Source organism: Phascolarctos cinereus, unplaced genomic scaffold, assembly GCF_003287225.1.
Source record: "Phascolarctos cinereus isolate Bilbo 61053 unplaced genomic scaffold, phaCin_HiC Scaffold_726;HRSCAF=1367, whole genome shotgun sequence".
NCBI lineage: Eukaryota > Metazoa > Chordata > Mammalia > Diprotodontia > Phascolarctidae > Phascolarctos > Phascolarctos cinereus.
In genome coordinates this window covers 347,408,876-347,434,984 of record NW_027556098.1, presented here as the reverse complement: position 1 = coordinate 347,434,984, position 26,109 = coordinate 347,408,876, and the positions used below count along the sequence as shown (strand labels likewise).

At 44.1% G+C, this 26,109-nt stretch overlaps 1 protein-coding gene across 3 annotated transcripts in view; it reads right to left on the bottom strand.

Annotated features, from left to right (window-relative positions):
* CLPB (ClpB family mitochondrial disaggregase) overlaps positions 1-7,719 on the bottom strand; it is a 188,021-nt gene extending 180,302 nt beyond the window's left edge. For all 3 annotated transcript variants that reach the window (XM_020967678.2, XM_020967679.2, XM_078156987.1), the window contains exons 1-2: positions 7,255-7,719; positions 4,529-4,580 (exon numbers count right to left, since the gene is read on the bottom strand). In XM_020967678.2, the coding sequence (XP_020823337.1) occupies positions 4,529-4,580; positions 7,255-7,639 (437 nt within the window). In that variant the 5' untranslated portion in view covers positions 7,640-7,719. The remainder of the gene's footprint in view (positions 1-4,528; positions 4,581-7,254) is intronic.
* Between the last annotated feature and the right edge of the window lie 18,390 nt (positions 7,720-26,109).

Sequence of the window (26,109 nt, the reverse complement as noted above, 5' to 3'; positions counted from 1 at the left end):
ATAGAGGAGATGGCTCTGAAACCATCCAGGCTGTGACGAAAGAAAGGGCTGAGGCGCCAGCGAAGCAGGCCTGAGATGATGGAATCTCTGGACAAGTTAGATGGAGCGACTGAGCTAGAGGAACATACATTTTACTGCTTGGGGTCCTGTGCTCAGCAGGCCGGGGGGAGTTGGGGGAAGAGACAAAAATTAAGAAGATCTCTGCCCCAGGGAAGGCCGTTCAGTGTCAGACTGGGTTAGACTGAGACGGTGACAACTGCAGTGACAACACCATGCAGGACATGCCCAGGGTTCTAAGTGAGGGCAGACACAGGGTTATGGAGCCTGGGGGGAGGGAAAGAGCACTTACTGGTGAGCAGGCAGACTTCTTAGAGGAGGAGTCACTTGAGCTAAGTGTCGACGAATGGGATTATCAACAGGTGGGGAGTGCTGGGGAGCGGTGGAGGGAGGGCAGATAAAGAAAACCTGATGGGATGGTGTCAACAGAGGAGGGAAACAGCAAGGTGTGTTGGGGTGACTGTTAAGTCATCCCCCAGTTAGGCTGGAGTGTGTAGAGGGGAATACAGGAGATGAAGAGAGCCTGGACTTAACTGGGCAGGCAACCTATCCAAGCACCCCTTCCTGTGTATTTCGCTCTTGTCGAACCTGTCTCTCTACAGACAATGGCCTCGTCCACTGGGCCTGTCTGTGCTTGTGCTTCTCCTTCCAGATTCCACATCATCTCCAAAATTCAGCTCAGGCCTTAGCTCCTCTTCCAGAAAACCTCCTCTGTGACCCACGGTGATCCTCCACTGCGGTCCCACCCCTTCCAACCTTCTGTGAATTCCTACTGTACTTTCAACTTGTACTACACAAATAAGACCTAGATTAAAAAAGGTGTCTTGGGCTATTCTCTAACTGATGACATGGAAGGGTGCCATGAGATCCGGGCCCCAGTCATGGCTCTGTCACAGATCTGATATGTTTCATCAGAAGACACAAGTCCTAAGGCTCTATCCAACAATGACATTCTTTAGTATGAATCTTCCAAGTCAAAAGACTGAGGATGGAACCCTGGCTCCATCCTGTGAGATTTCATCTTTTGCCTTCTCCAAACTTCTGTTTTTTATTCTCTGTACAATAAGGACAGTCACAGAACTAAGTAAAAGCATGGCTCTGAAAGCTCTCTGTCAAGGGCTAAGCATGTGGGGAGTTATTGCTAATGTTTCGCATGTTTGAGGCCTGTCCTGCTAACTTCAGTTAAGAGCTCCCCAAAGGCAGGGCCCACTTCCTCTTGTACTTTCTGTCCTCCTGCCTCACCAGGGGGGAAGTTGTACGGCACAGATGCATGACAGCCCCTGAGTCTCAGCTCTCACGATCACTGCAGTGCTTTTCATCCACCACACTCTATTCATGCCTTCCCGCCCTGCTTTTGCAACACTTAACAGACTTTTTAAAGCTAGAAGTATGGCACAACAGAAAGAGTACTATTCTAGGAGTGAAGAGACCTGGACTTCTAGTCTTGGTTGACACTAACTAGCCCTTCCTCCTCTCTGGGCCTCAGTTTCCCGTATGTAAAATAAGAGAGTCCCCTCCAGCTTGTCAATTAGCTCAGAGACCTCAGGGACTCAGGCTCTGATTTCTAGAGCAGAATTCAGGTAAGAAGTTGGGTCACTCTGGCCTAGTCCTCTTACTTTAAGAGGACGTGCCTCTGAGGCAACCTATACTGTAAGACCAGCAGGGCCTGAGGATCAGGCAACAGCAGGTCCTCAAGTCTTGGGGACTGCCCAAGTGCAGCCACATCAGTTCTGGAGCAGTTCTCCTGCTACTTCCTGTCTCCCCAAAGCAGCCGTTAGCTCCCGTGGGGCAGGAACAATGTTTCTGAACCTTTGATTCTCACAGGGCTATGTAACTGAGGACATTCAAGGAGAAACTAGGTCCAAAAACCCTTCAGACAGAAGAAGGTGTCTTGACAGAGGACTAAGGTCTTATCATCAGGTGATCTGAATTTACATCTCTGATCTGTCCCTTACTGGCTGTGTGACCCTAGGCAAGTCAGTCACTCTAGGTTCAGTTTCCTCATCTATAAAATGAGAATAGTAATTCCCCTATCTACCTCACATGGTTGTTCTAAACATTAAGAGTACCACAAAAACATAAGTTGTTATTGGAAAGTGAAATATTATAATTAACACCTCCTGGATCCACGCTTTGCAGAGAGAGGCTTTTAAAAAAGGCCACTGAGTTAACCAAAATAGCTGTCATAAAATCCACCCAGTTTTTGATCAAAGTTTCTTAACCCCCCCCATATTTTTTATTAAAGAAGAGCCCCTTGAGGTCCTCCCCTCAAAGCCTGGTTACTCCTGGTTACATACAATTTTATCAAGTTTGATGATCTCCTTTCCCTGCTCATACAGCAAACTGGAAGCAGAAAACCAGAGAGGTGAGGAGGGCAACAAGGGACAAATAGGGAAATCGGGTGGCATAATGGACAGACCTCCAGACTGATGGCCAGAAAAGCCTTCTTTCAGCTTCTGCTTCTGAGACAAGTTATATGACCATGGGCAAGGAATCTAATCTCTCTGAGTCTGTTTCCTCATCTATAAAATCATAATACCTGTACTGCTTTCTTCACAGATTTGTTGTGAGCTCCAATGAGGTCCTACCTTGTCAATTCTCTATTCAATAAACTCCAGTATCTCACTGTCACCTCCAGGTTCAAAAACAAAAGGCTGTTTGGCATTCAAACCCCTTCATAACCTAGTCCCCTCTTACCTTTCCTGTCTTCTGACACCTTACTCCCCAACACATATTCTTTGACCCACTAACACTGGCCTCCTGGCTGTTCCACAAACAAGACTCTCTTTGCTCTGGGCATTTTTTCTGGCTGTCTTCCATTCCTGGAGCCTTCTCTTTCCTCATCTCCACCTGGCTTCTTTTAAGTCCTAACTAAAATCTCATCTTCCACAGAAAGCCTTTCCTAACCCTTCTTAGCAGGCAACTAGGTGGATGGAGTGCTAGGCCTCAAGTTGGGAGGATTTATCTTCCTAAGTTCAAATCTGGCCTCAGACACTTACTAGCTGTGTGACCCTAGCTGGGCAAGTCACTTAACCCTGTTTGCCTCAGTTTCCTCATCTGTAAAATGAGCTGGAGAAAGAAACAGCAAACCACTCCAGCATCTTTGCCAAGAAAACCCCAAATGGGGTCATGAAGAGTCCAACACCACCGAAGAACAACCCCTCTTAATTCTAGTGCCTTCATTCTGTTAACTATTTCCTATCCATGTTGTAGACAGCTTATTTATACATATTTGTTGTCTCCTTTGTTAGAATGTGAGCTCCCAGAGGGCAGGGACTATCTTTTATCTCTTTGTATTTCCCAGTGTTTAGCACAGTAAGTTCCAGACTGAAGTGAAAGTATATACGTAAATTTCAATTATTATTAGAAGTATTATTAATAAGGGAGATACAATTCACAAAGCCCTGTTGCTTGGAGCCCATTTAGTACAGAGGCAAACAGTCTCCTATACTTCAAAAATCTCTGAGTTCATTGTCTTACAGACCAGGACACTAATGTTGGATAATAACTTATTTTCACAGTGTCTGAGAATCATCAAGAAAGATTGCTTTGCGTATATCAGGTGCTTACAGTTTGCTGAATTCAAGAAGCTATTTCTTTGTGTAAGAAGATGAGTGTGAGATAGTTCAGTAAGACTGCAAAGCATAATTGCAAAAACAGAATGTGTAGGTGCTCTCCCAGGTGCTGGAGGGCTGTAAGCCCCGGCCCTATTGTGATTCTGCAAAGTAACACAACCAGGTAAGGATACCCAAAACACAAGCAAGTAAGTTTAGACAGGCTATCGGAATAAGTCACAGAACCTATGGGGTGATCAGCAGGAAAAAGGGTCTTTGGGTGAGCACTGAGCAAAAAGAGAAAAGCTGTTTGGGGCAAGACAGGAAAGCACAACCAAACTTGGTTTGCCTAGACTCCCGCAGAAGCTGCCAACCATTATAAATGGCTCTGATAACAGCGACCTGCCATCTGTGCTTGGTTTCTGAGACTCCTCATTGCACTTTTATTAGATGCCTGCTCAATCATATTTATTTAGCTTAAGAAACTTCACTCTCATGCCCTATGTTCCAAAGTGGCTTATTAAAAAAAAACACAAAAAAACAAAAACCCAAGCCTCAAGTGTTAATACCAAAAAGCACCCTGGAGAATCAGTATTAACGCTGCAGATAAAATGAGAATCAAAGCAGTATGTCTTGGTCAGGGCTTGGCTGCCTTTCAGCTCCACTCAGGGAAAACTTCCCCTCCCCAAGAGGATGAGGCACTGGCTGTAAATCCCCTCTCCTGTCTCCACAGAAGGACACTGTGGGGAATACGTGGCTGCTTAGTTCGGATCAAGGACCAATCCCAGTGCAAGACTCCTTAACTCCCTTCAGAATAAACTTGCTCCCCACAAGGAACCCTAACCTGGCCCATGCTGAATAGGTTCACACACTTTTCAGGTGGACTAGGTGAGGTCAGCGCTATATGTGGCTCTTACCTGCTGACTTCTTGGACGTTGTTGGTCCTGGCTGCTTCCAGCAGGGCGGCTTCTGAAGGAAGACAAGGATGGGCTTAGGTTATAAATGCAGGCCGGGGTGCACGCTTGTCCCCAGACCCAGCTCCTTAAGCCCACTTCTCAAAGCCAATCAGGACCATTCCTGTTCTGCCTCCCTTCAACTTCCAGAATAAGACAAAAGTTAGAGGGGTAGCACACGATGGCAAAAGCCCGAGCTGGCTAGACAGGCTCTTTCAGACTATTTTGAACTACCCCTTTATTTTATAGTGGAGGAATATGTCACAGAGGACAGTGACTTGTTCAAATCATGTGACTGAGACTAGAATTCAGGCCTCCAGGCCCCTAGTCTAGGGCTCTCCCGGATACTCCTGAGCCACACAGTGTCAGAGCACCTGAGAGCTGACTCAGTTCTGCTGGACCCTAGCGATAGCTGGACAGGTTCTGGCACTGGGCACTGGGCTGCTGGCTCCATCTCGTGGCTAAAAGGAGAAACTGCAGAACTCTGAAAAGGTTTTCAAAATCAGATGAACTGCCCCAACCAACTCATCAACGAGTGTGAATTTCAGCTTCTATTTGCTGGGACCTCCGAGATGATTTAGCCTAAGGCATACAGGATTTAGAACTGGAAGGGACTAGAGACCATCTTGCCCACCGCTCTTATAGGAAGATGCTGAGGGCCAGAGAAGGGAAAAGGACTATGCCCAAGGCCTCACTGCTAGTTAAGTAGCAGAGCTAGGACAAGGACCTTAGTTCACTGACTCCAAAAAGGGTCCTCAAATCCACCATTTTTCCTGATACCTTCACTTTGCAAATGAAGAAACTGAGGCACGGGAAGGAAAAACAACTTGACAGATGCCATGTAACAAGTCAATAGAGGAGCTGGAATCCAAACCTAGCTCTTAGGATAAGGACCGTTTTTGGTTTCTGTCTTCCCATCACCAGTGCCTAGCAGAGAGCAAATGCTTAATAAATATATACTGATTTAACCCCCTGCTAACTATACCTGATGTGGAAACAGGAAGAAAAATGAGTTCTGCCTGGAGGAGCTCCCAGACTGGCTGGGGAGACAGAACTTACACATGTAGAATACTAGAGAACAAGAAACAGGATCAGATAGGACAACACGCTTAGTATCTCGTTCACTGTGGACTCAAAGAACTGGAAAAGGTTCCCTGGAAAGGACTAGGTGTGAATGGAGACTTGAAGGATAGGAAAGATTCTAGTAGAACATGGAAGAACTACAGACAGACTGGCAAAGCCCTGGCCTTCCCCATGTCCCATGGACAGAGGCAGAGAAAGGCAGGTGGACGTGCATCACAGGAAACCAGAGGTACTCAGGACTGTCAGAGAATCTAATATTTAAGACACAAAGCTGAGGCGTGATGGGGCAGGGGAACTATGTGCTTTCTCCTCTGCCCTGAAGGTCTAGACCCTTCCATTTATTAAACATCGACGTGGAGGCTAAAAAGAGTATTTGCTTAAGGGGGCCAAAAAGTATTTAGCTCTGTAACTGTGGCTTGGCCTCTTGGGAGTCAGTGTCCCTTGGAGGTACAGGGGACTGCCAGGGCTGTGGCTGGTCCTTCCTCTCAGCCCCCCAGGGCTGCCTCTAACAATACTTCTTCAGGGATTTTGTAATTTCGGTGCTGGTACTATCTACTAATACATTTCAAAACATGTAATCTGAATATCTAGTTTAAGAGTTGCTGTGGCTGAAAAATCCATCACTTTATGGTTAAGCTAGCAGTAAGCTGAAGGCTCTGCAGGGCCATCTAGAGGGTATATACACTCCAATGGCACAGTTTTCAAAATCTAGGTTCACTACCACAACACAATGAGGTATCGGAGGAAGACTTTCTTGGAAAAACTTCAAGACTGGAATTCACAGGACTAGGAATTAGGAGTCCTGGTTCTGCCACCATTTGGAAATGTGATAAAGGTGTAAGCAATGCTGTCTGGGCCTATTTCCTTCTGTTAGAGAACAAACAGTTCACATTTCCATCATACCTCAATATTGACAAAGTGCCTCTCTCACAACAACTCTGTAAAATAGGAGACATTGAGGGCTTGCCTCAAGTCACGGGGCTGGTCAATGTCTGGGCCGGTGTTCTGCCTTTCCACTACATCACAGTTGTTAATCTCAAGTCTGAGACAGAAAGGTCAACAGGTCATCCTTCAGTTCCGGGCTCCCTGACAGGCTCTGCTATCATACCTAGAACAGGGATGGGGAACCTTCGGCCTTGAGGCCACACGTGGCCCTTCAGGTCCTCAAGTGCAGCCCTTTGACTGAATCCAAACTTCACAGAACAAATCCCCTTAATGAAAGGATTTGTTCTGTAAAACTTGGACTCAAAGGCCACGCCCAAGGACCTAGAGGGCCACATGTAGCCTCAAGGCCGCAGGTTCCCCAGCCCTGAGGAGGCACAAGAAACCTACTACATAGCACTGCGTTAAAGTGCTGTGGGTGACAAGGCTGGGCTTGAACCCGGGTCTCTCGCCTCCCCAAACCCAAGCACCAGAAACCAGGGAGTTGGATCCCCGTCCCCCTATTTCTACTTCCTAGACAGCCTCCCTGACAGTCTGCTTGAATACCTGCAGGGACGGAGAGCTCACTCTCTGACAAGTTCGCCTCCCCCAGCCCCAGCGCCAGAAGCCAGGCGGTGGACCCCCGCCCCCTCCCCCCGACAGGTCAGAGGCTGCTGGATAATCACCCTTATTGGCGGGGCTCTTGCTGTAGCAATGAGCAACAAGCGCAGACGCCAAGGCCCACACGCCCAGTCCGGCCGCGTTCGGGACTCCGCTCCAGCGGCCCGACCAGCGGCTTTCTTCGGGGACGGGAAGACGCCCCCACGTGGCCGCCCCGAAGCCCTGCGGCTGCCCGTCCCCGCTCCGCCAGGAGACCGCTCCGAGATACTGAGGCTGCGCCGAAGACCGCCCCCCGGTGGCAGCCCTCGGATACTGCGCCTCCCAGCGGACCATGGCAGCCCCGCTCTGGCCCAAGGAGGCCCCGCGGGAGCTGGGCTGCCGGGCCCGAAGGAGCCGCAGGAGGAGCCCCGGTGCCGGCGCTGTCCTCCTCCACACCAGGGACCCCAGCATCACGATGTCAGCTATACTAAGCTCGCGCTCCCGGCGCCAGCCCCGGCCACGGCGAGGGTAGAGACCAACATGGCCGCCGCGGCGCTTTCTAATATGATGCGGAACGGGGTGGGGCGCGCAAGGGGTCACGGGAGTTGTAGTCCACCTCACTAAAGGTTACGTTGCCGGAGTTGGCAAGGAAACTACATTTCCCAGAAGGCAACAACGTTAGAGTAATAATGGGGGCGCACCCACGGAGGTCCGGGGCATGCCGGGAGTTGGAGTTCTGTCGGAGATGAGGCAAGGTGGGGAAAGAGGTGGCGGGAGTGGAAGTCAGCAACGAGTTCAAGTCTCAGCAAGTGCAAGTGTATGTTAGTGTGCTCCAGTTTGGGATTAATAACTACTTACAGGGAATCTGGGTCAATGCGCATCAAACAAGAACCTCTGACCTGACTTGTTAATGGACCCTAAACCACTCTTTTCTATTTCCATCTTGTCTCCTTGGCATAAGCAAGGCAGGAGGCGGGAGTGCTGGAATCAGCTGGAACCACTTCCGGAGAATCGTTACATTTTTCAGCATGAGCGTTATAATGTTTTCTTGATTGTCTGCATTTCAGAAAATGATGGAGAGGATGTTGTTGGCAGTGTTAATGATTCAGATTAAACTTTAGAGTGTGTTCTGCTTTTCTCCCCCTTTTCTTTCCTGGAGAGCTGGTTGTTAAATATTTACCAGCACACCCAGCCTGTGATCCACTCCAAGCTCTGACTGCGCCTTAGATGTTCCTTGCCAGTAAGCTTCAAGCTCCATCATAGCCCTAGATCTCAGTTGGGTTGCACAAGTTTGGGGGTTCTTAGCCTTTTAGCTGTGGATTCCTTTGGCAGTCAGTCTGGTGAAGCCTATGATTCCTTCAGAATAATGGTTTTCTATTCATAAAATAAAATACAAAGGATTACAAAGGAAACCAATTATATTGAAATAGTTATAAAACTATTAAAAATGAAAGTTCATGGACCAAAGGCTATCTTAATCCCTTGTCTAGAGTACATTCAGTCCAATGATCTTGTTACTCTGTACAAAGCCTTGTGCTAGGCAGTGAGTGCTGTCCAAAGTTTAGATAAATTTATTAAGTTTAGATAATGAGGTCCCTGGCCTCATGGAGTTTGCAATCTAATACAAGGAATTGTACCAGAAACATTTCAGCACATTTGTGGCTCTATATAATCTCATCATGTGGGTAAAGGCTGTGCAAACCGCAACTCTTCCATGCGTATTCCCCTGGGGAACTCTTGTGTAGGTGTTCCCAGAAAACTTCCACAGAGGATCTACCTGCATAAAAAAGCTAGTATTTATAGACCACTTTAAGATTTGCAAAGTACTTTATAAATATCTCATTTGAGCCTCGTGATAATGAATGGGATGTCCCAGTGAAGACTTCTCAGTGTAACTAAAGCTTGGCGTAAGACAATCCTGAATCTGGTAGTAAGTTCAGGAGGTAGGGTTAAGTATAGATTTCTGTAGGTTCTTTTTTGCAGTACAACATATATCAGTAGTTAAAGGCTGTTTAGTTGCTATATCTATAACCTATATTTCTGTCATGGTGACCTGGCTAATGTGTAGCTTGACTACACATTTTTTTAATTGCTTCTTTGACATTATCTCAGCAAACTAAGAAATACAGAGATGTATACTATTTCCCTTTGTTCTGTGGTAGAGTTTCGTGTTTTGAGACTGTGAGCTGAGTAACAGACAGCTAATGGGAGGGGGATTTGCCTGTTAGGGCTATTTAATCTGGTTCTCTGCTTCTGTGTCTTTGTCTCCCCTCATCAGACCATACTGTTGGAGGGACACCCAAATCTCGAGATCTGAAATAATAATAATAAATTAACTTTCTGTTTCTCCTTGGATACCTCTGTTTTTTTTTTAATTTGAGTGATATCCCACACAATAACCATTGGAGGTAGTGCTATTATTATCCCCATTTTACGGAGGAGGATCTACCCAACCAGCCATCCCTGTAGCATAGAGTAGACACCCAGGGAGCTTATGAGTTTCTATCATTTATACTGGCCCACTGGTTCTTTTCCATTTATATGCCCGATAATAGCCTTTGTATATCTCCTGTGCACTTTTTAAAATTATTTTTATTATTATCCTTTCTTCCCTCCCTCTTTTCTTCTCTCCCTCCCTCCTCTTCCTCTGTACACATTGGGAATCATACTCTTACCTGTGGGTGCTCTGCCCAAAGGAATATAAATTGTGATCGCTGAAACCTGGCAAGATATCTTGTGGATTTCTTTCTTAAGGACCAAGCCTTAAACCAAAATCACTCTGGCTCTCATTGATTAGCCAACAATAGGCTCACTTGGTCAATGTTTGGACCATCATGGCTCAGAGTGAGTATAAATAGCTATTGTTTCTGTTTTGACCAGAAACCCTGAGGGTCTTCCCTTCCTAGATGGATTTTTTTTCCCTTTTGACTAGGTAAAAGAGGCCATTCTTTGCTTCATTTCTTTTTTTTTTCTTTTTAGCTAGGCAATAGGGTTAAGTGACTTGCGCAGGGTCACACAGCTAGTAAGTGTTATGTGTCTGAGGCTGTATTTGAACTCAGGTCCTCCTGAATCCAGGGCTGGTGCACCACCTAGCTGCCCCTTTGCTTCATTTCTTACCTAGTCTTAATCACTGAGTGGGTATTGCCACTGAGTGGGTATTGCCTCAGTCAAACTGAGACCTGGGAAAGACCTTAGCTTTAAAAGGCCAAGGCGTCTCACTGCATCCAGGGCAATCTCCAGTTGTCCTGATCTATATCTTGCCACTGGAACCAGATGGCTCCAGAGGAGAGGGTGAAGCTGGTGACTTTGCACACTTAAATCCAATTCACTTGCAATGGCATCACCTTCCTGATATCATGGTCTCTTTGAGAACAAAGGACAAGCAACATTGCCCTTTAGGTCACCCACAGCTTTCTTAAGAAAAAAAATTCTATAGAATTCCGTAAAATACACACATACACAAAACATTCCAATACACACAGCAGAATATTCCCTAAGAAACCATGAATCTCCCTTTCATACTGCTTGCTTATGTGTATATACATGTGTATATATATGTATGCATACATACATATATAAATTTTACATGTTGCTTTCAAAACTATCCCATTTATCTGTGCTGCTTTCTAAACTTCTCTTCTGTAAATACTTTTTTTTAAAGACCCTCTTTTTTTGGCATCATTATTGCTACCCTTGGGCCTCCCTTAGCTCCGTCCATCCCTATCCCAATTAAAAACACAAAGAAATAAAAGGAAGCCATTGAAACAGATATGCACACCTGAAGTCACACTTCAAGAGTGGCCAAAAAAAAAATCTATGTTTCCTTCTTACCTCCACAGAGATATCTATAGGTTAATTAGACCTTGTATATACAATTACTTAATAAATTTTTGTTGACTACCAGGAACAAAATCATATTATATATACAGAGAAGAAGGTCAGAAAGAATCCAGCAAATAAAAAAGCCGATGTAGATATTACTGTGTTAAAGTCAATATACATATCTACTGGGTTGAGGTAGCTAGGTGAAGCAGTGGATGGAACCTTGGAACTGGAGCCAGGAAGACTTGAGTTCAAACTCGCCCTTAGAGACTTAGTAGTTGCTAGACCTTGGACAAGTCATGTAACCAGTTTGCCTCAGTCTCCTCATCTGTAAAATGGTGATAATAATAGCACTCAACTCACAGGGTTGTTGTGAGGGTCAAATCAAAAGAATCCAATAAACATTTATTAAGCAGCTACTCTGTGCACTGTGCTAAGTGCTGGGGATACCATTAATACAAAGAAAGTCTGTGCCCTCTAGGAATTTACAATCTAATGGGGAGAGAAGCACACTAAAAGAGTCCGGAGATATAGGGGGGATCAATAAGTATCCAGGACTGTGAGCATTTTGTTCTGTGCAGTTGACACCAGTTAGAACAACAGATGCAGAGCAGAGTATGCAAAAAAAAAAAATCCAGTTTCTGTGATCTATAAAGGAAGGCATTGGGAGGAGTTTGGGGCTTCACTCACCAGCCCTTCAATCAGAGGAGGCTGAAGGATGCGGTGTCAGTCAAGACTTGTTAGCCACATGGCCGTGAGATCAGAGGTGATGAGCTTAACCTTGGAAGGGCATTTTGTTTCATGAAGTTGAAACCAGACAAGGCAGCAGATACAGTGTGGAGTGAGAAAATATCTATAAAGCACTTAGTATGGTACCTGTGGATAGAATGCAGGGCCTGGAGTCAGGAAGACCTAAGTTCAAATCTGGGTTCACATACTAGCTGTGTGACCTTGCATAAGTCACTTAACCCTATGTAGCTCAGTTTCCACATCTGTAGAATGAACAAGTGGTGCAGTAGATAGAGATCTGGGCCTGGAGTTAGGTAAACCTGAGTTCAAATCCAGCCTCAAACACTTGCTGGCAGTGTGACTCTGGGAAAGCCACTTAACCCTGTTTGCTTCAGTTTTCTCATTTGTGAAATGAGCTGGAGAAGGAAATGGCAAATGGTCAGGAAGAGTCGGGCTCAACTGAAAATGACTGGACAGTAACAACAGAATGGTGCCTGGCATGTAGTAGGCACTACTAAATGCTTATTCCTTCCCCTTCCCTAATGACTGGCAAGTAATGGAAGTACATATACAATAATTTACAATCTATTTGTGTTTTATTTACTTTCCTTATTTTCTTATATTTTTATTTCTCAAATGAGATTTTTTTTTTTTGGGTAAGGCGATTGGGTTTAAGTGACTTGCCCAGAGTCACACAGCTAGTGAGTGTTATGTGCCTCAGGCCAGATTTGAACTCAGGTTCACCTGACTCCAGGGCTGGTGCTGTATCCACTGCACCACCTAGCTGCCCCATGAGACAATATCTGTGAAGTGCTTCCACAATGTCCAGCACATAGTAGGTGCTTTGAAATGTTTGTTCCCTTCTTGAGTACCTTCTTGTCACTGTCAAATCAGCTGTCTGTTGACTTGTTAGAGCAAAGAGCAAAATTAGCACCAAGCCAGAAGAGGTGAAATAAGAAAAAGATAGGGTAGGCAATGAAAACGGTCAGATCCTGCCATATTCTAACAAGCTATTGATCATGAAAAATGGGATGTGGATAAAAGAAAGGACATTGACACTGTTAGAATTTTACTGTACCAGTCTCTAACCTGGGAATGGCCAAAGGTGAAACAGAGCAGGTCAGAAACAGGCATGCCAGTAATCAAGTAGCAGTTTAATTAATTAATTTCAGAGTGAAAAATGTGGTTTGCACACCTGAAGTTCTCCTGAGAAGGAGAGCTTAACATCCTGGAATAAAGGCAGAGTTTATATACAGAAATTACGTGTGTGTGTGTGTGTGTGTGTGTGTGTGTGTGTGTGTGTGTGAAGGTGGATCATAACACAATTATTTCTAGGTCTTCAGCGGTTTTCCATAGTAAACCCACGAATGTAGGACAATACTGGTGTTCTTGAGTCCTGTGGAAACAGTTCTTAAGTTGGTTGTCTCAAATCTTGGTGGGGTTCAGAATCAGAGTCCTGTGATGGGAACAGGTTGTATAGTCTTTGATTCACTTCATTTAAGGTACACAAGCACAGGAATATAGAAATTGTTAGAGCTGATCACTTTAAGCTGCATTGTGAGTCTCTGACTCTTTAAGTCAGAATCTGCTGGGAAAATGGAAGCTCTGAGAAATCTAAATTGTTAGTATATTCATTATACATATCATATCGATTAATATGAGAATCACAAATCCCTTTACATTCCTTCTTTTTGGTTAAAGGTCGGAATGACGCTGCAGCCCAAGGGGGAACATTCATCTGAAATGTGATTTTGATTTTATGTAAGAGAAACATCAGACCAGGGAGGGCAGAAAGGAGAATGCTGCCAAGGTTTCCTATTATAGTAACTCAGAGATGTTCCAGTATCAATCTACTATTTAATAGATTTAGTGTTGTACTTATGAAGGTTACTGATTATAGAAATTTGCTATAAAAGGAAGAAGGACACAGTTATAACAATGAACAGTAGGAAAAACTCCTTTAGCTCTGTTTGATTCCAATCATGGATCATATCTGACAGGCGATCATGTAGTCACAGTGTTAAAGGCAAGGTTTAGTATTAACCAGGTGGGGATTTTTCCTTTTTCTCAAGGAAATAGCACAATGGGGAAATAGTGTAAGGAGGATGCTACCTGAGGTCATCCCCAAAACCTTTCCCAGGCACAGACATCCACCTTTAACAGTCCCAGACTGCAGCACATGCTCTTTTCTACTTCTACTGGCTTCACGACAATTCAGACAACTATCCCCGTAATCAAAACTCAAAATAATAGTAAATTATAGTCCTGGGAATTTTTACCTTAAAGAGGAAAATTTTACTAATCGTAACTTAGGGTTTGAATACCTTTAGACGTTTGGAAGAAAAAACTGCTACTCCCATGAACATTGTGAACGAGAGGACGATAGCAAGGAGAAAGAAGAGACTTAGTTCATGGAGGGAGTAACTGCAAACCTCAGTCCTCATCTGGTTTCTTGGGTCAGTGGTCTGCATCTGCTGTCATCTGCTTTTTGGCTTGGGGGTCTTGGGAACAGCTGTCTGTCTCATACATCAGCTACTTCGGACCCTCGCTTAATTTTCAAAGTTAGGTCACCCATAGGTTCCACAATCCAGGTGGGCAGTACTGTCTTTTTGAGATGTGACAGGTGAATCCAGAACTCTATTCCCGGGAATTTGGCAGAAGTGGCAGTGGTGAACAGGACTTCAAAAGGTCCTTTCCACCATGGCTCCAAGGAGTGTTTTCCGATTTCCAATATCACTGGGTTGGATCAGGGGTCAAGTCTTGCTTGGAATTCCTAAAAAATGGGACTTTGAGACAAGTTGTTGAGTTTCCGATATTTTCTGAGTCAACCCAGTACAGTATTGTAGGAGGGAGTCTTTGGCTGCTATGGCTCCCACCCACAGGTACAGCGGCGTGGGGTGTCCTGTTACTATCTCACAGGGACTAAGCTTGTGGGAATGAAATGGTCTAGATCTAAGGCCTAGCAGGGCTAAAGGAAGGGCTTGGGGCCAGGGAATACCTAACTCCTCAGAGAATTTAGCAAGAGAGGTTTTAAGTATTCCATTAATTCTTTCAACCATTCCTGATGACTGGAGGTGGTAGGCACAATGGGGATGTTGCATGGTTGGCCAGGATGAAAGCAGCTTAACTAATGAAGCTCCTGTAAAATGGGTACCTCTATCACTATATTTTTCTTTGGGAATCCCCCGTAATGGAATGATTTTTTTCTAAGAGGATTTTTGCTACCCCAGAGGCTATGGCAGTATGACAGAGGAATACTTCCACCCGCTGGGGGAACATACAGACCATAACCAAAGCATATTTGTAACCATGGGTGGGTGGAAATTGAATGAAGTCAATCTGCCAGATTTCAAAGGGTGTATCTGGGAGAGGAAACTGCTCACCGAGTTGGCTTCAGAAGCTTGGATGCATTGTGCTCGGGGAAAGTGGGACACATCTCATAGGCATTGACAGCAGCCCTGTGAAAACTCCCTCACCAATATTTTTGGCCAAGCTCCACTAGCTTGTTGGGTCCCCAGTGCCTGAATGAATGAAGGTGTTCTGTCACAGAGAGGGATAAGTTCTTAGGGAGTACTATAAGTCTGTTTGGAAGGACCCATAGGCCTGTAGTTTTATCAGGTTTACACCCTTTCGTAGTTTTTCCTTTTTTGTAATAAGCGTTCTTTTCTAGGCTGTAGCCATTTCTTCTTTTGTTAGGCTGAGGCAGGCCCTCAGGGCGAGATGAAAATGCTAATAAGGCAGCACTTATGGGGCAGAGTGAAAGCTCCTTAGTGATCTGTGCTCGGAGAGCTTCCAGCTCAGGAATAGGGGAGTTAAAACTGCGTTTTAGCTGTTTGGTCAGCTAAGTCATTTCCAGGGCATGAATGTTATTTTCTTGGCTGTGTCCTGGAATTTTAATTACCGATACAGCTTGGGGAAGCAGGAAACAGTCTAATTGGTGGGAAACCTGTTTGTGATTTCTGTTTTTGTTTTTGTTTTTTTGGCTAGGCAATGAGGTTAAGTGACTTGCCCAGAGTCACACAGCTAGTGAATGTTATGTGTCTGAGGCCAGATTTGAACTCAGGTCCTCCTGAATCCAGGGCCGGTGCTCTATGTACTGCTGCCCCATGTTTGTGATTTCTAATGGGCTGTCCGGAGGACATGAGGAAGCCCTGATGTTTCTATAGCATCCCAAAGTCATGCGCCATACCAAATGCATACTTATCAGTGTAGATATTAATCCTTTTTCCTTTTCCTAATTCACAAGCCCTGGTTAATGCCTCAAGTTTGGCTTGTGCCGGATGGGCATCAGGTAATAATGAAGCTTCAGCTACTTCTGCTCTGGTGTTGATGCCATAATCGGCAACCAAGTCTCCTTCCTTATTCTTGAGGCAGGGTCCATCAGTGTACCAGTCAAAGTCTTCTCCCTCTAAGGGTGTTTCCTTCAGGTCCTCCACCCCCAGGGAAAGCAAGACATCCAGGTAAGTTACAGTCATGGCCTAAAGTCTCATCCTCACTTTCCTCCTCAGGTAGATAGGTAGCAGGGTTGAGTGTGTTTACATATTTGACGTGATTAGGTTTGGATAACAGAATCACTTCAAGATTGACTAGCTGGCTAGAGAACTGATGCTGGGTATGGTGTGAATTCAGGAGTGTTTCAACAGCGTGGGGAATGCGTACCCTTAAAGGAGAATCAAGACGAGTGTCCTCAGTGGCAGAAACAAGGACAGCTGTGGCCACTACTGCCTGAAGAAAGCCTGGGAGGTCCTTGGTGACATTGTCCAAAGTATTACCATAGTAAAATTTTCACCACCTTTTGGTGTTAGTCCTGATAATCATTTAAGATCAATTGAGCCCCAATAAGGGCCAAAAACCTGAATTAATCTTTTTCTCTCTGAGTGAACTAAAAACACCCCCTTCCTGTGCCAGCAAATTCCAGGAACAGATAGAACTGATCAGCCCAGGATGTCTGGGACCACATACTCTCTTGAATGATGAGACTTTTCTTATCTTGAGTTTCTATTGACACTTTGACATTCTTCTGTTTTATTGTATTTACAACCTTATTCAATTAAGAAAATTCCTTTCCCATGCTATATGTTAGACAAACATATGGAGGCTGTATGTTTTGTAACACAGACATCCTGAGTCTGATCACTCTAAACTGTATAAAACCTCTCTCATTTTGCCTAATCTCCGAGTCAGAATCACATTCTGGCTTCCATGTTAACATGATTCGCTAGCTAAAAGGGAATAAACTATATAATCGTGTATCACCTAACTTGTTTGCCTTCTTTAACCAAACTTTCAGGTTGACAGTCCACAGACTACAGCAATATCCTCCAGAACTTCAACTGATGCTAGTCAATCGCCATGACAAAGAGGCCAAGAGAGCCTAAACATTTTAGCATTTTAGTAAACTCTCAACTTACTTGCTAAGTAGAAAAAAAAACACACCAGGCAATCAAGGGTTTTGAATGTAAACTCCTTTGTAACGTTGCACCGAATCAGGTGGTGCAGAGGTTTATGAGCAATATCGGCTTATAAAAACAGAAGTAAATTTTCCTGAGGGAAGGGCAACACTAGTCTCCCAACAAAGTAGAATTATTCCACGGGGATTTAGGGCTGAAACGGAAGAAGGACAATAAACAAAACAAGGGCTACAGAGATTTTTATGACAAACTTTTTTCAAGGTTGTGCACAGTAAAGCCTCCATACTCAGGCTCTACTATCATTGTCCTGGATGTGCTTGTGAAGGAGGGAGGACCAGCACTAACCGCAAGGGCTCAACCTGAGGACCATGAACTTAGTTTTTAAAAAACACATTTTTTTTAAAGGCAATAGGGGTTAAGTGACTTGCCCAGGGTCACACAGCTAGTAAGTGTCAAGTGTTTGGTCTGAGGCTGGATTTGAACTCAGGTCCTCCTGACTTCAGGGCTGGTGCTCCATCCAATAGGCCACCAAGCTGTCCCTTAAAAAACCATTTTGACAACAGTATTTCAATATACTTGGTTTCCTTTGTAATTGTCTGTATTTTATTTCATACATTTAAAAATCTGATTCTGAGGAATCCATAGGCTTTGCCAGATTGCCAAAAGAGTCCTTGGGACAAAAAAGCTTAAGAACTTTTGTGCTAAAGAAAAGAAATATGGGAAAAGCAGCTGGATTAGACTAGAGGTACTTAGAGGATATCTATGTTGAAGGTGGTAGTAAGAGTTTTAAGGGATCGATTCACAAGGTATATGCAAGAAAAAAAATCAAAGATATGAAAAAATCTTGGAATTTATGCCCCGGAAAGGGGACTGAAGGAACATCATCACCCCCCTCATTTTACCTATTATTAATTAGTCTCAGCCAAGGGAATGCTAAAGCCGACCGAATCAGCTTGAGAGAGAGCCAATTGTTAAATTTATCACGCAAGCATTTCTATCTCAGAAATGGTGAACATTACAACTCAGGGCTTGATTAATTGTTTTGAAAGACTGTCTAGTCTTAAGAAAGTGATGGAGAAAATGGCAATAATCCATGTTAAACTTTGAGTTGTTTTATGTGTTTCCCCCCAGAGTGCTGGGCCTGGATTTAGAACACTTGGTAAATTTTTTTTTTTGTGTCTTCAGGGGAAATGAGATACTGCTGTGTTAATTAGTTAGTCATACAGCGAGCAAAGAGATGATTCTTCAGATATGTCAATGAATTCCCCCCAACTGAGAATCATTTTGGAAGAAGAGGCATTCATCTAAATATTCCAGAAATTTAAATAAAGAACTGGGGGCTGATTGGCTGGGCATTCTTCCTAAGATGATCTAGTAAGTATAATAAAGTTGCTTGTTGTGGGGATTATAATTGCTAAGTGTGCAAGAAATACCACTGAGGCAGAGCTCTGAGCCAGTGGAACTTTATGGTCTCCTCTAATGAAGTGGACCTCAGATCTTCCTCATGATTTGAGATGCCTCCTTCCTCCAGGGCCTTATTTTTATAAGGTTTGATACCAGATTTGATACTTGAACACTCTAGAGGGGTTATATAAATATATAATTCCACTGACGGATAGACCTTGCTTCATGGGTCAAAAATATGTATCAGCCAAAAAATGATGTATCAGCACAGGGTCTTGGGTTGGATGAAGCATGGGACATCTCCAGTGACTAAGTGGTCATAAGATGGTCACCTGCTCATGTTTGACAAAAGGAAGTGGTCCATAGGCACAAAAATAAGTTGGGGGATTTTCCAAAGAATCAAGGCATTCTACCCACACTAGGCTTGGGCAAAGAATTTGAGCAAAAGAGGATGGAGATATCTTTGTCAGCATTGTTGTGGTTGTGCAAGTGAGCTGTATGATTGGTAAACAAGTAGTGAACATTACGTTAAAGTTTGAGACCTATTAGAAGAACCTATCTTATCTAATCTAATTATCTCTATTTATGATTTATGTAAAATATCAAATTGATGAATACTAATTGGAATAGAGTAGGAGTCCTAATAAATCATATCTCACATTGTACAACTAAATCATCACATCAGAGAATGAAAGAGGCATTGAGTTTGTTCCTAGACTCATGTAGAATGTGGATAGATAGTCAAGGGAGTCCTGAGCCCATACAGCCAGGGGACCACAGTTACCTTTCTAGAGTTGATGTTGCTGGGGATGCCACAGCCTGTGTTCCCAAGGTAGAACTTCTGATTATCTGACCCAGTAGGGTCTGTGGCCCTGGGTCACGTAAGGGACTGGGAACCCTTGGGAAAGCTGGGGAGAGCTGGGAGACTCTGGACCCCCAGTGTTGGGCTGTGCTGGGTACATTGTTTTTGGTAAGCTATCTCTTGGGTCCTGTGCCATGGGTACCATTGACCTTGACTGGAGATGAAGGCAATTTAATTCACCTGGAACAGGCTTGGAAAAGTTCCATGAACACTACACAACTGTAACAATGGAACAGAATCCAAGCTAAAGGTCCCTTGGGGCTAGGTCTCAAGATAAAGAATTATTGGGGAACTAAGGTGGGATACAGCTGTTCTTCTGACTGAGCAGATTTGACCAAGAAGCCTCGAGTACTAGAGGTAAGAAGTGCTTTGGGGTAAGACTTTTAAGTTTTGCCATGATCCAAGAGGTGATACCATGGGAAAAGGTTGTGGGCAAGGGCAAATGGTAATATACCACTTCCATCAGGGTCCTGAAGCTGCAAAGGGAGTCCAAAAGACTACTGGTAAATGTTTTAACAACCAGCTAGTCCCAAACACTACACACTCTTGTGTAATCTGTATTGTTAATATTCTCCATAACTTTCTTAAGTATGAGAAAATCAACAAAACAATAAATCAAGTCCTGATTCATAGCATTTGCAGATTTCCAAGGTGTAGATACTTACACTGAAAACTTCACAGTTGGCTCTCTGGAGACTTACAAGCCTGTATGAGCTTGCTCCGGGACATCTCTAGAGTTTCCTATTTACCCAGCTGTGTGCTTTGTTAGCAATAAATGAATAAGCATTTATTAAGCCCCTACTATGTGCCTCTTACTGTGGTACAGAATGAAGTTGTCCCTCCCTCCCTCCCCATTGGCAACCCCAATGTAAACTTCTTGATGGTAGACACTTTTATTTTTGTCTTAGTCATGGGGTGTTTGGGTGCTTGTGCTTGGACCCCAATTTCTCCCTAGCCTCAGAAACACTGTCCCTGACAGTTTCTTCCCAGCCCAAGGACACTGTGCCTAGCAATTACTCATGAGTGGGCTCCAGCAAGACCCTTATCTCTTTCCCTGGGCAGTTACAAGCAGCACCTGAAGGAATTATTAGTTTGAACTGGCTTTGCTCTGGGTCATAAAGACATTTTTGTCCACTGGACTATCTATACCACCGCCCTACCTCATTATCTACATCCTGGGCCCCTTATTAACTGTATTCTAGACTTAAGACATATATATACTCCCTACATCTATCTTGTCAAACAAGACATTGATTGGTGGCAGACTGGACAACTCTCAGTTGTCCCTGACCACTAGTTAACTTAGTGATGTAGCAGGCCTAAAAACACACCTCCACGTGGCCCCGCTTGTGGGCTTTTCCTAGTGACCTATGGGTAAAACGCCTGCGCAGTAGGTACAAGAAGTGCATGTTCTTTTAAGAACTGACCACTCCTTACCACTCCCTAATCCCACCCTGAATCATCTAGTTAGCATATTTGGCGCATGTTTTATTGTATTTTATCCTACATAAACTTTAACTGTACCATTCTAAGGTTGCAGGATCCCTAAGAATCCTTGCCTGCTGAAAAGCGTAATAATAAACTTTTTGCCAACTTGACTTAAAGAATGCTTGAGTCTATGAATTCACTCCAGATGATCCTGTCGTGTACTTCAGTCTTTGAGGGGTCATAACCTCTCAACCTTTCAAACCATGACATTAGTATTCTGAAGATTTAGTATGGTACCTGGCACACAGTAGGTGCTTAATAAATTTGTTGAAGTAGTAAGAGATTATTCTAATAACTTTTTGTACCAACTACTTTAAGAGAAGAGCAGGAAGGAGGATCTGATGAGAATGTTGACCTAGGGTGTGACAGGTCAGTGGATCAAGCTACTGCAAGGCTGGGAGGGCGCAAAGAAGCACAAACATGGTTTGGTGTCGGTATGAGGAAATTGTCTCCCCATCTTTTGACGTTGTGGAGCTAGGCTAATGATTGATCACAGTTCTCCAGGGAATATTTTGAGGTTTCAGAATGTTTGTAGTGGGCTGCTATATGTGGAAAAAGATGGGTGGGTGGGAGCTAGCCTGGCCTAGGTGTCGGAAGTGGTTGAGGTCAGCTATCTCTCAGCATGACAGCCAGAGAATGTAGAAAGGTGCTGGAGCGGGGAGCCCCAGGTATTGTGGTACTTCCTCTATAGTCATTATGGTCCATGGGGATGTGTTCAGTGAGGTGTGTCTTGGGAAAAACATAATTCTGGCCTTATTTGTACCCAACTCCATGAAACAAACGGTGGTGGGAGTTCTCCATATGTAGTCAATCCAGACCCATGTTACCTTCCAGCCATTTTCATATGATGCCAGCACTTGGCACCCTTCCTCCCTCTACTCATCTCCACCACTATTTCTACTTAAGTCCCTGAGGACAGTAATCAAATCAACACTACAGTTCCAGGAAAGGACATGTTGATCAATCTCCTTATGGCTGCACTGACCATCCCTATGACTTCTCAGCCCCAACCACTCCATTTTGGCCAGTGATCCCCTATTTGTATTGTCTTCCTCTGTTAGAATATGAACTCCTTAAGATTAAGGACTGTCTTGCTTTTTCCATTTGTAGTCCGCAGCTCTAAGTACAGTGCTTGGAACATAGTATGTGCTTAATAAGTTCTTTTTTGTTCATTCAGGTTCATTCATGAAGAAAACTGTTGATCAGATCATGTGTGCTTTCTCTGAGTCATAAACACAGTTGAATTAACCTCTGGATTTTCATTTCCAAAGGGGCCTGGGGTAGCATGGCCAATAAGGAGTAATGAAACATACCATATAGGCTTTCAGTCCAAAGATCTGACTTAGGGGTAAATGGATGACCATTTTCTAAGAGGCAACTGTTAGAAATATTTTGCCAACCATGCTGTTGTCCGGCAGATAGGGAAGGTGTCCATGTCTTTATAGGGATCCAGGTTTCTTCAGGTACATGTAGGGTTGTACCTCTCCTCCAAGTAAGGGCATGCAGGCATAAAGGGCCTTAAGAGTGGTAGGGAAGGGGTAATGTTGATATAGTCAAAGAGGCAAGGCAGGGGGTAGTAAGTCAGAAGTTGCTGTTATCAGTCTTAATGAAGGCCCTGGTCTCTTCCTTACTCTCAAGTTGCCTGTTGTCAACATATAAAAGCAGGGGAAACCCAAGTGGATTCCAGAACTGGCTTTTACTTGGTGCTATAGAACTGAGTGTGTAAACAGGAGAGATGAAAAGAAAACCAGGTAAGGAATCTTGGCGGCAGAGTGGCACGGGCCCAATTAAGTGGGTGGCTTTCTCATGTGTTATGTGTGTCCCAGCTGAGTCTTCTATGCCGTACTGTGACCTGACTTAGATGTTAAACACAAAATACACCAAAGTGGGGTGACATTCACTCTGTCACCAGGTCAAGGACAACATTTTCTGAGTCTCTTCTCCCTGAACCTATGTCAGACTGAGACATGGGCTCCTAGCATTCGGCAGTTGCAGGACCCTGGCACCTTGGGGCACAGAGTCATCTGTGACCATCTCTTCGGTATTCTTTGCACCCAAGATATCAGACTGTTTGCAGTGTTACCTAGTACATGGGACTCTTCCAGTTGGTCATACTCCCTCACCTAATTAAATGACTATATCTGTATTTTGTATTTACTTATGTGTAGACCTGTTATTTCCCCACTAGAATGTAAGGTCCTTGATGGCAGGCTGTGTTTATTTATTTATTCATGCATTTATTTATCTATTCATTCATTCATTCCCTCGTTCTTTTGTTTGTTTATTTATTTGCTTGTTTGTTTGTTTATTTATTTATTGCCTTTGTATTCCCACAGTGCCTAGCCATTATATATACTTAACACCTTCATAAATTGATTTAAAGTTTTAAAAAATTTTTATTGAATTGCATTGTTCCTGCCTTGAGAGGATCCAGTTGTCTCTTGTCTCAATCCTCATAAAACCATTCTCAGAAAAGACTTTGATCTCTAAGACATCCAGCTCTAACATTCTGTCAGGAGAGAATTATCTGCCATGAGTGCCTATGTCCAGTATGCATTTTGTTTTCTCCCAGGGGCATTTGTGTGGGAGGTTTTGTCCTTCAATGAGGTGTGAAAGGCTTTCACCTTCCCTCTCTCCCCATCTCCCTATTCCTACCTCCCCCATTTCTGTGTCCTTGTTTCCTGCTCCACATTTCTTCAATCCTCACTCCATTTATTTCTTCTTTTCTCTGCCCATCTCCCCCAGTGTAGCCCTCACTGCACTCTTGCTTCAGGGAAATACATTATCATGAGAGGTTATCGTCTGTTTATTGTTTACTCTTCCTGGATATTTTGCCCTGCATATTTGTATTCATGTGTCTCTGGGAAGGGTTCAATGGACTGAAAGTTTGCAAGAGGGCAATTGAAGAGAGGGATTCCAAGCTGACTATATGGATGATGGATTTAGGAGCTAGGAAGAGCCTCCCCAGCTGCTCAAACATGAAGCTTGAGCAGGACGGCCCCCAGGACAATGGAGGTCCTGTATGCTGTCACCTAGGATGCTAATGTTCATCCTGACTTCATAGAAGAAGTAGGGAGAAGGGGGACAGAGCTTTGGCTTCTTGGTCTCTATCTTGGAGGAAGGAAGGAAGGAAACAAACATTTATTAAGTGCCTACTATGTGCCTTTTGTTCATTTGTTCTTGTTTGTCCTTCATTCTCAAAGAGGATCATGACAACAGGAGGGTGATGCCACGATTTGCAAGTGAATTGGATTTAAGTGAGCAAGGCCTCTCTCTCTCCTCTGGAGCTGTCTGAGTCCAGTAGAAAGATATAGATCAGGATGACTGGAGATAGTCCCGAATGCAGTGGGAGCCCTTGACCTTTTTAAGTTAAGGTCTTTTTCAGATCTCAGTTTGACTGAGGCAATGCCCATTCAGTGATTAAGGCTAGCTAAGAAATGAGGCAAAGAATGGCCTTTTACCTGGTCCAAAAACCAAAAACCAAAATCAATCTGGGAGGGGAAGACCCTCGGGGTGTCTGGCCCAAACTGAAACAATTGCTATTTGCCCTCACTCTGAGCCATCAGAGCTCAAACAATGACCAAATGAGGCTTGGGCTTGGGACCCATTGTTGGCCAAGCAACTGGAGCCAGAGTGATTTGGGTTTAAGGCTTGGTCCTTAAAAAAGAAATCTAGGCCAGAACTATGCTAGGCACTTTACAGATATTATCATAACACCTTGGGAAGTAGGTACTATTATTATCCCAATTTTAGAGTTGAGGAAATTGAGGCAGATAGCACCTAAGGAATTTACCCAAAGTCACACAGTTGGTGTCTGAGGCTAGATTTGAACTCCAGTCTTGCTGACATAGGGTCTAACAATCTTTTTTTACTGTATCCCCTAAGCTTCCTTTGTAAAGGATTCTTGATACTCAGAACTAAGATTCTGAGGTTGGTTGTCATTGTTCTGTTTGGCTTCAGGGAGCTGATGTATGGGGAATGGAGGGAAGTTGCCAAGAGGCAAATTTAGGTTTGATTTTAGGTAAAACTTCCTAACCATTTGAGCTGGCCATAAGTGGAATCCATATAAGTGGATAGAGTGCTGGGCCTGAAGTCAGGACAACTCCTCTTCCTAAGTTCAAATCTGGTGTCAGACACTTACTTGTTGTGTAACCCTGGGCAAGTCACTTCAGACTGTTTCAATTTTCTCATCTGTAAAATAAGTTGAGAAGGAAATGGCAAACCACTCCACTGTCATTACCAAGAAAACCCAAAATAGGGTCATGAAAAGTTGGTCAAGGCTTAGAAAAAAATGACTGAAATAAGTGGAATGGGGTTTCCTGGGAGACATTGAGTTCCCCATTCTTGGAGGTCTTCATGCAGAGGTTGAGTGGTCCCTTGTCAGGTATGTTATGGTGGGGATCTTTTTTGGTTATAGATTGACCAGATGCCCTGATGAGGTCCTTTCAACTCTTCATTTTGTGTGATTTTTATGGCTAGAGAGTGGGTGATCGCCACCATTAGAACCCCTCACTTGCTGTCTTTGCTGGAAGGCTGTGCCAGTAGGTTGGTGGGCGCAGGCATCTACCCATAGCTATTAAGTATGGCTAAACAGCTCCCAGTAATTTAAAAATATTGGAAGGAGAAATGAAGTCCAGCCACTGGCTGTTCTCTTAGTGCAGGGATTATGAAATTAGTAGAAATGAAATATATTAGTGACATAACCTAGTACAAAACACTCTGAGCACCTAAGACTGGAAGCTTGTCCTTAGGTTGAACTGAGGGCTCCAGAGAGAGTATCAAGCCCCAACATCATACAACCAGGGACAGAAACTTGAAGGCGGAGGGTGGGTGTAGTGGGAATATTTACCACCAGGGGCCACCAGGGAGCTGTTTCTGTTCAGTTCAGTCCTGTCACTCTTTGTGACTCCATTTGGAGTTTTCTTGGTAAAGATACTGGGTGATTTGCCATTTCCTGCTCCAGCTCGTACTTTTTCTTGAATTGCTGTAGAGGGGCTTTAACAAGATCCCCAGTGAATGAGATACAGAGAAAGGGATGGAGATAGGGTGGGTATAAGGTAGTCTTTCCAGGAAGGACTCAAGGGCAGAAACTTCTGAGGAGCAGAAGCTAGGCTCCCACTAGCAACCTTAAATAGGGACCCCTTCCCAAAGACTTGCTATTTGTGCCTATTGGGGGCAGAAGAAAATGTAGAATGAGGGAAGGGGAGGTGGTGATTAAAACAGAA